The sequence below is a fragment of the Bos mutus genome, chromosome 1, assembly GCF_027580195.1.
Source record: "Bos mutus isolate GX-2022 chromosome 1, NWIPB_WYAK_1.1, whole genome shotgun sequence".
Classification (NCBI taxonomy): domain Eukaryota; kingdom Metazoa; phylum Chordata; class Mammalia; order Artiodactyla; family Bovidae; genus Bos; species Bos mutus.
This window is the reverse complement of record NC_091617.1, coordinates 32883692-32898685: the sequence shown is the minus strand read 5'-3', so window position 1 is coordinate 32898685 and position 14994 is coordinate 32883692. Positions and strand designations below refer to the sequence as shown.

At 36.7% G+C, this 14994-nt stretch overlaps 1 protein-coding gene across 2 annotated transcripts in view; it reads right to left on the bottom strand.

Annotated features, from left to right (window-relative positions):
- The window catches only part of CADM2 (cell adhesion molecule 2), a 1271679-nt gene that overhangs the window by 138276 nt on the left and 1118409 nt on the right, over nucleotides 1–14994 (bottom strand). For both annotated transcript variants that reach the window (XM_070367837.1, XM_070367845.1), the window contains exon 6: nucleotides 1856–1946. In XM_070367837.1, coding sequence (XP_070223938.1) covers nucleotides 1856–1946 — 91 coding nt within the window. The remainder of the gene's footprint in view (nucleotides 1–1855; nucleotides 1947–14994) is intronic.

Here is a 14994-nt window from a genome sequence, read left to right as displayed (position 1 = left end):
GTAAAGAAATTGGATTTCATTATGTCTAAAGCAGACTAGAGTTGATTACACTTCTTTCTTAGTTAAAGTACTGAGTGATTAAGTGAAAGTCACAGTCAAGTCCAACTCTTATAGTCCATGGAATTCTCCAGGCCAGAATACTGGAGTGGGTAACCTTCCCCTTCTCCAGGGGATCATCACAACCCAGGGATCAAACCCAGGTCTCCTGCATTGCAGGCGGATTCTTCACCAACTGAGCTATGAGGGAAGCCCCTAAAGTACTGAACTTATAGCTAAAAGCCCTGCTGTAACTGTAATACTGAAATGCAGTCACATTTAGATAGTATGCTATCTAAATGTGACTTTTAGTTGAAATAGTTGTTAGTTGAAAAGTATTTTCTATAAGCAATTTAAGCTTATCAGTGGAAGGAACTATGAAAGAGAAATGCACATGACATAGAGAGTAAAGCTACTTTGAAAAAAATTCCTCCCTTTCAAGGCCTAAAATGCCTTAAATGTTTCTTGAAAGAAAAAATAGATAAGTTTGCAAAATGCTCTTTAAGTCAGTATATTTTTAATCTTTAGAAAATAATACTGGAAGAGAGAACAGTTCTAAAATATTAATTCTGTGACAACAAAAGCATGAATTCACATAGTGTGTTAAAAAGTATAAGACAATAAAATACAGGAAGCTGAAATTTCAGGCTTCTGTATTAAAATTACTTTAGAAAAGTTCCACATGTGTTACTATGAAATCTACACTTAAATATAAATGTTATTAGAAACAAATTTTTAGTAAATAAGTTTGATTTTCACAAAAACTATCCCATACAGTTATATATGTTTCTTGTTGTTGTTTAGTTGCCAAGTTGTTTCTGACTCTTTGAGAGCTCATGGACGGTAGCCTGCTAGGCTTCTCTGCCCATGGGATTTCCCAGGGAAGAACCCTGGAGTGGTTAGCCGTTTCCTTCTCCAAGGGATCTTTCTGAATCAGTGATGGAACCAGCATCTCCTGTATTGGCAGGTGGATTCTTTACCACCTGGGAAGCCTATAGTTATATACAGAGAACAATTAAATTACTCCTATTAAAATTTAAACAGAAATGCAAATCAATGGAAATATCTTAAAATATCAAACAAATGACTTTCAGTTCCAAGTAGAGTGTTACCATAGAGTGATCAAAGCACTTTCCAAAGAAATAATCCTTATTTGATATTCCATACTTGAATTTTCTATTAATATATTTTCTATTGATATATTTCCAAGAGTTAACTGTTTATAAACATGAATGTCAAACATAAAATTTTAGAGTCAAAGTGATGTTAGAACTCATTATTCCAACAATGAAATCTCTTTTTAATTGAAAATGTTCAGTCTGTGACCCTTTCATTCACATTACCTCCAATTATAACACATCAACAAATTATGTCTCATGGGATTACATTGAAAGTGTAGATTTGATTTCTCTTATGAAAATGATTTTCCATGTAACTAAAACATGGACATATTTTGAGGATTCAATATTTTCAGAGCTTTTCATGAGAGAATTAAGTTCAGCATATGTAACTTCTATCAATCTGGTGATGTAAAAACAGTGATTGATGAAGTCTAAACTCCTTTCAAGTTGAAATAGTGGGGAAAAAAAGGAGAAAGAAATCTCAGTTGGAAATCTTCCCAGAAATTTCAATAAATGATAAAATACAAGACCAATCTTCCACAGACACTTAATGAACACATGGTTCAGGGGGCTTTCTTTTCTGAGATCATTTTGCCCAGCAAAAAAAGACACAAATTGTGGATTTCTGCAGTTAAAGCCTGCAATCAAAGAAAGATAGAATAAAAAGTAAAAAAATTATTGCTCATTATATCACTTACAGTGGTTTTCCTTTGGATTCACAAGTCAAAATTAAAGGCTGTCCTTCTTGTGGAAAAGGAGTAGATGGTATAATCTTAACTGATGGTGTATCTAGAAAAAAAAAAGGAATATTAAGAAAGGTCATTAAACACATGTAAAGCTATATATTTAATAACTGTACATCAGGGTGTATGTTCAAGCCATTTCTTATAATTGTATATATTTATAAAAGGTCTCTTAGTGAAACAGGGTTTGAAGTTTAAGAAGCTACCATCCTGTCCAGGAAAAGCTTACAAAAATATCTGAGTATCTTATGAAGACCACTGCTGTATTATTTCTGAAATCCGAATTTAAAAGTGAAATTGCAAAATAGTTCAGATGAATACCAAGCATTTCATGCAATTGTTTCTTCAACTATTATAGATGGCTATGAATACTATTATTATGGACTGAATGCATTTATGTGCATTTGAATAACAACACTCTTATTGTTGCAGGAGTACCAAGGACTCACAATAAGAAACCCTAAAAGAACTTGAGACCACTATCTCACAAGAATTATGCAGAATCTTTTTGAAAATGCAGTGATGCAGCCCTTACCACACACTGTTTGCTTTAAAGTACAGTTAGTAAATTATCTGAAATACTTATTTAAAACATTAATAAAAATTAAAATTTTGTTGTATATGCTATAACATAATTGTTAGAAAGTTATTTCCATTTAACAATAAAATCATCCTTGGTGGAAGAAGATACAAAAATACCTTGAGACTTTATATTTATAACTTTTACGTCATGTCAGTCATTTCAGTCGCTCAGTAGTGTCTGACTCTTAGTGACCACATGGACTGCAGCATGCCAGCCTTCCCTGTCCATCATCAACTCTCAGAGCTTGTTCAAACTTATACCCACTGAGTTATGTCATGTAATGTCCTTTAATCAATCAGTCACCGTTTTTACATCATAATTACATTATGGAATCAATCAGGCTCATTCCTTTATGAGACATTGCTGGCCCTAGCTTTGTGTGGCTCCCAGTCAGCATGGAACTCTCTCCTTTTGTTTCCATATTCTCAACAATAAACAAAATAAGCTATGAATGCTCCGTGGAGTCACAGCTATTCTCACCCTTCCCTTAGTTGTGAACTATCCTTAGGTTATATCCATACTCTGACTTTGATGGCAATTAAATAAGTATCAATCAATTGGGTACTTTTTAGGTTATTTATCTTATTCGGGAAAGTATTATTCAGATTTGCCCTTAGAGAACAACGAACTGAAATTATAAAAAGAAAGAGGAAAGTGAAAGAGGAGAGTGAAAAAGCTGACTTAAAACTCAACATTCAAAAAACTAAGAACATGGCATCTGGTCCCATCACTCCTTGGCAAATAAATGGAGAAACAATGGAAACAGTGATAGACTTTATTTTCTTGGGTTCCAAAATCACTGCAGATGGTGACTGCAGCCATGAAATTAAAAAATGCTTGCTTCTTGGAAGAAAAACTATGACCAACCTGGACAGTATACTAAAAAGCAGAGACATTACAGACAAAGGTCCATCTAGTCAAGGCTATGGCTTTTCCAGTGGTCATGTATGGATGCAAGAGTTGGACCATAAAGAAAGCTGAGCGCCGAAGAATTGATGCTTTGAACTGTGGTGTTGGAGAAGACTCTTGAGAGTCCCTTGGATTGCAAGGAGATCCAATCAGTCCATCCTAAAGGAAATCAGTCCTGAGCATTCATTGAAAGCATTGACACTGAAGCTGAAACTCAAATACTTTGGCCACCTGATGCGAAGAGCTGATTCATTTGAAAAGACCCTGATGCTGTGAAAGATTGGAGGCAGGAGAAGAAAGGGACAGCAGAGGATGAGATGGTTGGATGGCATCACCAACTTGATGGACATGAGTTTGAGTAAGCTCTGGGAGTTGGTGATGGACAGGGAAGCCTGGCGTTCTGCAGCGCATGGGATCACAAAGAGTCGGACATGACTGAGTGACTGAATTGATTTGATCTCATCCTCTGTTTTCCCCTTCTCCTTTTCCTTCTGCCTTGAATCCTTCCCAGCATCGGGGTCTTTTCTAATGAGTCAACTCTTCACATCAGGTGGCCAAAATACTGGAGCTTCAGCTTCATCATCAATCCTTCCAAAAATATTCAGGATTGATTTCCTTTAGGATTAATAGATTTGATTTTCTTGCAGTCCAGGGGACTCTCAAGAGTCTTCTCCAACACCACAGTACAAAAACATAACTTCTTTGGTGCTCAGCCTTCTTTATTGTCAACATTCAAATCAATACATGACTACTAGAAAAACCATAGCTTTGACTAAAAGACCTTTGTTGGCAAAGTGTACCTCTGTGTGTATCTGTGATGATTAATTTTACATATCTACTTGACTGTCCCATGGTGTATCCAGATATTTGACCAAACATTCATTATTCTGAGTGTTCTACTAAGTGTTTTGGGAAGCAATTAACATTTCAATCAGTAGACTGAGTAAAGCAGATTTCTCTCCATAATATGGGTGAAGTTTATCTGATGAAATTAAGGCCTGAATAGAACAAAGAGTCTATTGTTGTTCAGTCGCTTAGTTAGGTCTGGCACTTTGTGACCCCCATGGACTGCACCACATCAGGCTTTCCTGTCCTCCACTATCTCCCAGAGTTTGCTCAAAGTTACATCCACTGGATTGAGTCCATGATGCCACCCAAATATCTCATCCTCTGTTGCCTGCTTCTCCTCTTGCTCTCAGTCTTTTCCAGAATCAAGGTCTTTTCCAATGAGTCAGCTCTTCACAAAGTATTTGGCCACCACATACTTTGGTGGCAAAAGTACTGGAGTTTCAACTTTAGCATCAGTCCTTCCAATGAATATTCATGATTGATTCCTTTAGGATTAACTGGTTTGATCTCCTTACATTCCAAGAGACTCTCAACAGTCTTCTCTAGCACCACAATTCAAAAGCATCAATTCTTCAGTGCTCAGCCTTCTTTATGGTCCAACTCTCACATCTGTACATGACTGATAGGAAAACCATAGCTTTTACTAGATAGACCTTTGTCAGCACAGTAATATCTCTGCTTTTGAATATGCTGTCTAGGTTGGTAATAGCTTTTCTTCCAAGGAGCAAGCATCTTTTAAATTCCTGGCTACAGTCACTAACTACAGTGATTTTGGAGCCCAAGAAAATAAAGTCTTTCACTGTTTCCATTGCTTCCCCATCTATTTGCCATGAAGTGATGGAACTGGATGCCATTATCTTATTTCTTTAAATGATGAGGTTTAAGGCTGACCCTCCCACAAATAGGAGAGAATTCTTCCTGACAGCATTTGAGCTTGCACATCAGTCTTTTTCTTTCTGCAGATCAAGGAAATAGCTGCTCTTCCTGGGACTTGAGCCTACTGACTCTCAGACTAGAACTATAGCATCATCTCTTCTGGTTTCTCTAGACCTTTGGACTCACACTGGAATTGAGGCAGGAGATAGGTGGGATCCAGGCAGAACAGTTTCTCCCTTGTGGACAGAAATCCATAATAGCAGAAACTCTATAAACGCAGGATGATGGAGGAGGCTGGGCCCTGCCTAAGTAGGAGAAAAAAGACCATATATTTCTCATTCTCAAAGCCAAGGTGACCTCCATGACTATACAAGTGCAGAAAAGCTCCTTGGAGGTCAAAAAGGGAGGAGGTATCACCTCATAGCGATGTCAACTACCCATAAGCCTCTTCATTACAATCCATCTTGGCTAAGAGAGGAGCATCCATAAATGGGAGGTTCCTAAGATACACCAAATGCAGACTCACAACCAGGCAAATCAAAATGACTGGAAAAGGAAACCCGGAAAAAAAGGCCCCATAAAGTGACTGAAACCACCATGAGGGCACAACTGTCTCTCTGAGTCCACCATGTGTCTATCCACACAGCTGTACTCTTTTTCCTCCTAATAAATATTTCACTTATTTCACTACTTTTCCTCTTCTTGGAAATTATTTTTTCTGCTAAGTCAAAGGGTCAGGGCCTTATCACTGACTACTAGTCTATTGGCTAGGGTTCTGTGCTCTTATCATTGTGACCCAACCTCAATACCTGGCTGGGAACTGAAGCCCTTCTTCAAGCCACTGCATGCCAAGGCCACCCAAAATCAGAACTAAGTCATCAGCTCTTCTGGGTCTCTAAATCACCAATTCAGCCTACACCTCTCAGAATGTGTACTGTTTCTCTGTAGAATCCTGACAAATATAAAATCCTTATAAACATACCCTGAGATATTTCTTTTATGAGGAGTGACCTCAGGAGGATTGGAAAGACAAGAATAGAAGGAAGTAGATCAAGCATGTATTATTGAGCCGACTACACCATAGGCACTTGGCATTCAGTCCTGCTGTGGAACTCAGACAGATTTGGGCATTCTGCAAAGTCATTCCACTTGATGGATAATGGAGAGGAGTATTTAGGGAATATTGACCAATACTCATTAGAGATTGCTTGAGGATTTCTGGGGGTGTTATTTTCCTGGCACCCCTGGTCTACTCAGTGCACCAGAATGGTGTGTATCAAAAGGATATGAGTGTCCCCCCAGCATCTTCCTCTGTGAGGTAAAATACATAGTAGCAAGGAGCTGCTAGAAAAGAGGAAAACAGAATACAATTTCATTTCTCTTAATTCTAAGTAGTTTATCAGAGGCACTTCTCCGGTAGCTCAGCTGGCAAAGAATCTTCCTGCAATGCAGGAGACCCTGGGTCAATTTCTGGGTTGGGAAGACCCCCTGGAGAAGCTACCCAACCAGTATTCTGGGGCTTCCTTGGTGGCTCAGATGGTAAAGAATCCACCTGCAATGTGGGAGACCTCAGTTCAATGCCTGATTTGGGAAGATCCCCTGGAGGAGGGCAAGGCAACCTACTCTAGTATTCTTGTCTGGAGAATCCCCATGGACAGAGGAGCCTGGCGGACTACAGTCCATGCAGTCGCAAAGATTCGGACATGACTAAGCACAGCACAGTTTATTAGAGGTGAGAATTTGTACAACATACACACAATAAACTGCGGAAATTCTGAAAGAGATGGGAATACCAGACCACCTGACCTGCCTCTTGAGAAACCTATACGCAGGTCAGGAAGCAACACTTAGAACTGGACATGGAACAGACTGGTTCCTAATAGGAAAAGAAGTACGTCAAGGCTGTATATTGTCACCCTGCTTATTTAACTTATATGCAGAGTACATCATGAGAAATGCTGGGCTGGAAGAAACACAAGCTGGAATCAAGACTGTTGGGAGAAATATCAATAACCTCAGATATGCAGATGACACCACCCTTATGGCAGAAAGTGAAGAGGAACTCAAAAGCCTCTTGATGAAAGTGAGAGAGGAGAGTGAAAAAGTTGGCTTAAAGCTCAACATTCAGAAAACTAAGATCATGGCATCCGGTCCTATCACTTCATGGGAAATAGATGGGGAAACAGTGGAAACAGTATCAGATTTTATTTTTTGGGGTTCCAAAATCCCTGCAGATGGTGATTACAGCCATGGCATTAAAAGACCCTTACTCCTTGGAAGGAAAGTTATGACCAACCTAGACAGCATATTCAAAAGCAGAGACACTACTTTGCCAACAAAGGTCTGTCTAGACAAGGCTATGGTTTTTCCAGTAGTCATGTATGGATGTGAGAGTTGGACTGTGAAGAAAGCTGAGGGCCAAAGAATTAATGCTTTTGCACTGTGGTGTTGGAGAAGACTCTTGCGAGTCCCTGGGACTGCAAGAAGATCCAATCAGTCCATTCTAAAAGGGATCAGCCCTGGGATTTCTTTGGAAGGAATGATGCTAAAGCTGAAACTCCAGTACTTTGGCCACCTCATGGGAAGAGTTGACTCATTGGAAAAGACTGATGCTGGGAGGGATTGAGGGCAGGAGGAAAAGGGGACGACAGAGGACAAGATGGCTGGATGGCATCACTGACTCGATGGACGTGAGTTTGAGTGAACTCCTGGAGTTGGTGATGGACAGGGAGGCCTGGCGTACTGGGATTCATGGGGTTGCAAAGAGTCAGACATGACTGAGCAACTGAACTGAACTGAACAGTCCCCTGAAGCATGGTTCAACATTCCTGCTAGATCCAAAATACGGAATTTGAATTATAGGCAAATGTAAAAGCAGATAATATGTTTAGCAAGTATTTTTATGAAACTTTTAGGAAGATCACTAAATAATCTCTAAGTTAGCAAAATCAAGTCGTATAATGTGCTGTGCTGTGCTTAGGCACTCAGTCATGTCTTACTCTTTGGGACCCCATTGTCTGGTTAACCTATCTCTGAATTAATTTTGAAATTTACTCATTTAATTTTTATAGCTCCACAATCTTTCTTTCATCTAGTCTACGATATCAGTGAATGGTCTCCTCCTGTCTCAACTTTTTATACCTCTAAATCGTACTTCTGGAACTAGACAAAATTGTTTTCTCAAACATATACCTGATGATATCAATTTTTGTGTTAAGTCTTCAGTCTTAAGATTAACAGTAAAATAATCAGCATGACCTTTAAGTCCTCTCCTAATCTACACAGGTCTTTACTCTCATACCTTGTAACACCTAATTCATTCTTTGAATTCCAGTAATTATATTTTCTTCCATGTACTTCAATGAACATGTTTCATCTTAACTTTATATAAATTGTATGAAATGCTTCATTTGGGGAGGACTGTTTGCCTTTTGAACTCTTTTAAACCTTAACCCAAACATCATTTCTGTGGACAAACATTTATTAGCCTTATATTAGGTCAGATATCTCTGTTGCATTTTCTCTGTTTCACCCATGTGCAATTTTTAAAAGGCATTGCTGTATCCTCAGTGTCTAGCATAGTGCTTTATACAGAATCTGTGCTTAACAAATAAATTATTAAATGAAGAAACGCATTAAATTTATTTCCTTATCACTTTAATACATTGTTTAAAATATTAACAAAGTGATTAATTGAAATGTTATTGAGGTCTGCATTTGTGTGTAGAATTAATCTTAAATGTTCATGTCACAAAACTTAGATTGGTTTTTATTCTTAGCACATATTTAATTTAATTAAATATGCTACTGCTGATTATTTTCCTGGTATTAATTTTCTACATTAGATAATATTAGATAACAACTTTCCATGATTATACAAATGACAATTTGTTTTTAATGTATATACCACATAAGTAAACGAATTTTCTCTCCTCATCTGACTTTGACAAGGGAAGAACTCAATTATGAAGAGTTTTTTCTTATAGAATTAGTCAAAATTCTAGTTTATAATTTCATGAAATGTCAGTATTTCAGTTTAAATGTACCAGGTTTTCTATGTACTCAAAATTACATTTTACCACACCAAAACTACAATAATGTGATTACTATCCCAAACCTGACTCTTAAATATTCTTTTTTAAAGACATAAAATCACTTGGGCTTTAATGAGATTTTTAGTTAATAACAAATATCTCTATCATTACAATTCCTATTATATTTTCATTGCTCACTTTATTGTGTCCATAAGAAGCTGATTAAATACTGTTGGCAAATTATCAGTAGCATTCTAGAAATATCTTTAAATTAGTATAGAATTCCTATTCTTACTCAGAAATCTGTTAGCCAACAAAAAAGACCAAAAAAAACTGTAGTCATCTCAAAAACTGATTTAATTTTAAGGATCATGTTTCCAGGATTTATTCAAAATATTTAATAATTACAACCGCAATGTAAATATATTTTTCTGTATTTATATATTAAAATAAATGGGAAATTTTCAGTAACAGCACAATGTACAATAGATAGTAATATTCTAAAACAGCATTCAAATTTATGCATATATTATGCCATTATCTTTTTTAATCCAGATACGACTAGTAGTCCAAGCCTTTCAATGCATGTCTTTGCCAAGTTAGTATAATTACAGTGATTTTCCTGGTGGTCCAATGGTTAGGACTTCATGCTTCCACTGTAGGGCACATGTGTTTATCCCTGGTCACAGGAAATAAAATACCACATGCTGCATGGTGTGGCCAAGAAAAAAAAGGAATTTTTTTTTTTTGCCCCTGTCCATATTTAGGTTCAGATAAGGCAATGGCACCCCACTTCAGTACTCTTGCCTGGAAAATCCCATGGACAGAGGAGCCTGGTAGGCTGCAGTCCATGGGGTCGCGAAGAGTCGGACATGACTGAGCGACTTAACTTTCACTTTTCACTTTCACGAATTGGAGAAGGAAATGGCAACCCACTCCAGTGTTCTTGCCTGGAGAACCCCAGGGATGGGGGAGCCTGGTGGGCTGCCGTCTATGGGGTCGCACAGAGTCGGACACGACTGAAGCGACTTAGCAGCAGCAGCATATTTAGGTTATTTGTAGATTTTCTTCTTGGTTGTACTTTTTCATTTCAAAAAGATAGAGAATATATTTTAAACAAAGTTTACTTGTACAGTAATTCCATGCTTGCTTTGGAAATAATCTATTTTCCAGTCTAGGTACAATGTGAGCTGCATTTCATCCTGCTCCACTTCTTCACAAAACGCACATATTTTATCGTTTTCTTCAGTACTTTGTGGATGTGGATGATGTTCTGTTTTTAAATTACTGATATAATGTATTGTACTGTACCAATTAAACACTAAAAAAATAGGGAGTTAGTAGAAGTGTATTATTATTACCATTATTAATTCACACTTGCTTTATACTATATGTTAAACTCAGATTTTGCAAAGTAAAAATTTCCATGTTGTTTTTAAGATGTCTTTGAACCATCGAACTAAGCCAGCTCTAACAATATCATATTTATTAACCGTAAATTTATGCATATAGAAATATAATATTTATTGCATATAATATGTAATGTTTATCATATGTTACTATATATACATACAGATGAATGATAGGGAATAGTAAATAATTAGATTTAAATTATTTCAGGATATATACTGCTATTATAAAACACTGTACTTAGTAAAATATGTATTTTTTCACATGTCTTCTTCATTCATCACATTTTGCACATCAAAATCTAAGACCTTAACCTAGTCAATTGTGTGTTGTCAGATCCTAACAAAATGCTTGCTACGTTGGAAGAGTTCTTTAAAGGTTAGATGAATATATGAATGAGTTATTTCTTACTTCTTTCAAAATGCAATCAAGTGAGGAAGTTTTGCATGAGTATATAAAATATAGGGATAGAGTCATTCATCTACAAATTATTTTTCAGTAGTTATTGACAAGCAAAATATGCAGATACTTTAAAGGGTAATGTTTCCTCCCTAAGCTTTTTTTTATAGGAAAAAAATATTATACTTAGCATACGTCTTTAAAATTAAAGATGTTTTAAAGCACACATTTTTAAAGTATTACTTATTTTACTTATCTGAAAGATTCTAGGTTTATGTGTGTGTGCATAGTTGCTCAGTTGTGTCCCACTCTTTGCAACCCCATGGATTGTAGCCTGCCAGGCTCCTCTGTCCATGGGGATTCTCCAGGCGAGAATACCGGAATTGATTGCCTTGCCCTCCTCCAGGGAATCTTCCCAACCCAGGCATTGAACCCAGAACTCCAGCATTGCAGGCAGATTCTTTACCATCTGAGCTACAAGGGAAGCCCAAGAATACCAGAGTGGGTGGCCTATCCCTTCTCCAGGGGATCTTGCCAACCCAGGAATTGAACCAGGGTCTCCTGAATTGCAGGTGGATTTTTACCAGCTGAGCTACCAGGTCTCATTTATAAAGAAGCACAATTACTTTCAAGAGACAGATTAATGGACAAAAGATTAGCTTTTAAATTATTATTCAAAAAATTTTAAATTGTTGTGAACTTGAGAAGTAAAGATACCCCCTATTTTATTTGAGTGATTCAGTATTTGAATCAAAGTAAAGATATTGATCCAGTGGAAAGGATTTTCTATTTTTAACAATGATTTTTTGAAAAGATGTGACACATGACTGCTTTCCAAGATGTACAAAAAACTCTTAAAACTCAACAAAAAGAAAGACAAAACAACCCAATTAAAAAACAAAAAATCATCAAAGATCTAAGCAGACACCTCAACAAATATATACACAAAAGGAAAATAAGCATAAGAAAAGGTGCTCAGCATCCAATGTCATTATGGAATTGCAAATTTAAACAACAATGAGATACCACTACACATAATTTGCCTGTGTGTGTGTGTGTGCTCAGTCTAGTCAGTAGTGTTTAACTCTTTGGGACCCTATGGACTCTAGCCTGCATGTCTCCTCATGTTCATGGGATTCTTCAGGCAAGAATACTGGACTGGGTTGCTGTGCCCTCCTCCAAGGGATCTTCCTGACCCAGAAATTGAACTGACATCTCCTGCATTTCAGATGGATTCTTTCACCCACAGAATCATCTGGGAAACCCTCACACTATACAGAGGGGACAAAATTCAAAAGAGTTACACCACCAAATGCTGATGAATAGTTAGAGTAACAGGAACTCTCATTCACTGCTGATGGGAATGCAAAATGGTTCAACTACTTTAGGTAGTAGTTTGCAGCTTCCTGAAAACTAAGCACGCCTTCCCATAATATCATGTATGTAGTACAAGGTAAACGTATTACTTTTTATATTCACTTAATTTATTTCTCTTTCACTAAAATGTGTTTTAATTAAAATTCAAATAACTTTACTCAAAGGGATTGAAAATTTATGTTTATGTTACTTATGAATATATGTAGTAGTTATTTTCATAATTGCCAGAAATTAGAAGTAACCGATCCCTGGGTTGGGAAGATCTCCTAGAGAAGGAAATAGCAATCCACTCCAGTATCCTTGCCTGGAAAATCCCATGGACAAAGAAACCTGATAGGCTATACTCCATGGGGTCACAAAGAGTCAGACATGACTGAACGACTTCACTTTCACTTTTTCAAGATATCCTTTAGTAGGCAAATGGATAAAGAAACACTAGTGCATACAGACAGTGAAATATTATTCAGCAGTAAGAAGAAATGTGCTATCAAGTCACAAGAAGATATACTGGAATCTTAAATGCATATTGCTAAATGAAAGAGGACAGTCTGTAAAAGTTATATCCTATATAATTCCAACTAAGTTAAATCCTAGAAAAAAGCAAAACCACTGTCAATTAAAATATCAATGATTATCAGGGAATCTGGGGGAGCAAAAGAGCAATCAAGAAGTAAAGCACAGGGTTTTAAGGACAGTGAAGTTATTTTCTATGATATTGTAAATATGGCGACATGGCATTATACATTGGTCAAGAACAATACAACATAAAGAATGAACAATAAAGTAAATTATAAATTTTAGTTAATAATAATCTATTAATATTAGTTCATCAGCTGTAAAAATTGTACTATAATAATGCAAAATGTTAATAATAGGAGAAACTGTGAGGAGGTGGGATACCAGTGTATATGAGAACTTTGCTTTTCAATCAATCTTTCTGTTAAACAAAATCTGCTTTAAAGAATAAAGCCTATTGATTTAAAAGAAAAAAAAAAAAAGTCTGTGAACCCAGAGAGTGAAAACCATCTCTGCTGATATATTAACAGCTAATACAATAAAGCTGAATATATCAATAGATTATACTATTTTCTAACTGTATGTTTTTCTCTAAGAAATATCTCTGTGTGTATTGTAGTTCATTCAGAAAATAGGGCTAGCATAATCTGAAAGTACCGGGACCTTGAATAGGCAGTCTCTTAAAAAAAATAAGCCTTGGGAAGATTTGGGAGAATGGCAATGAAACATGTAAAATATCATGTAGGAAACGAGCTGCCAGTCCAGGTTCGATGCACGATGCTGGATGCTTGGGGCTGGTGCACTGGGACGGCCCAGAGGGATGGTATGGGGAGGGAGGAGGGAGGAGGGTTCGGGATGGGGAACACATGTATACCTGTGACGGATTCATTTTGATATTTGGCAAAACTAATACAATTATGTAAAGTTTAAAAATAAAATAAAATTAGAAAAAAAAATAAGCCTTTATCTTTTAAAAATAGACATATCTATTTTTTCAATGAATAATTGCTTTGCAATGTTGTGTTTCTGCTTTAAAATGAAGTGAATTGGCTATATGTATACATGCATCCCCTCTCTAGTGGACCCCACCCCCACTCCCCCATCCCGTCTATCTAGGTCATCACAGAGCACTGACTTGAGCTCCCTGTGCGGTACAGCAGCTTCCCACTAGATAATCTATTTTACACACAACAGTGTATATATGTCAATCCCAATCTCCCAGTTGATAACACTTATGTGTGGATCTAAAATACAACACAAATGAACTTATCTGCAAAACAGAAACAGACACAGACATAGAGAACAGATATGTGGTTGCCAAGGGAATGGGGGTTAAGGAAGGGATGAATAGGGAGTCTGGAATTACCAGATGCAAGCTATCATATAGAGAATGAATAAACTATGAGAACCTATTGTACAGCACAGAGAACTATATTCAATATCCTATATAAATCCTAATAAAAATATGGAAAAGAATATATATATGTATATATGTATAACTGAATCATTTTGCTGTACAACAGAAACGAACACAACATGATAAATCAACCATGCTATGCTTAGTTGCTCAGTCATGTCCACAACTCTTTGCCACCCCATGGATTGTAGCCTGCCGGATCCTCTGTCCATGGGGATTCTCCAGGCAAGAATACTGGAGTGGGTCACCATGCCCTTCTCCAGGGGATCTTCCCAACCCAGGGATCAAACTCACAGCGCAGGTGGATTCTTTACCATCTGAGCCACCACGGAAACCCAAATCAACCACAATTAATAAAAAAAGAAAAAGGTAAAGGAAAAGAGTTTGATAAAATGGAATTAATTATTAAATTGAAAGTTTAAAATACAAGGTAGTAATGATTTATATTTATTTTCTCAATATTAGGTTTTACTTGCCCAAATCATTTGTCTCATTTTATTATCCAATTTTTATTCTCTATTAAAATGGCTTAAAGTTATCTTCAAAAGATACACCAACATCTATACTATACCTGGATCATATCATTTGGGGACCCTTTTTGACATATTTTTATGAAATTAATTTGTATGCTTAAAATAATGTTAAAACTTATAAAAAGTTTTATACATACCTATTTTATGATAAGCTTGATCCAAGAAAGACCACTTCAGACTATATTATTTTG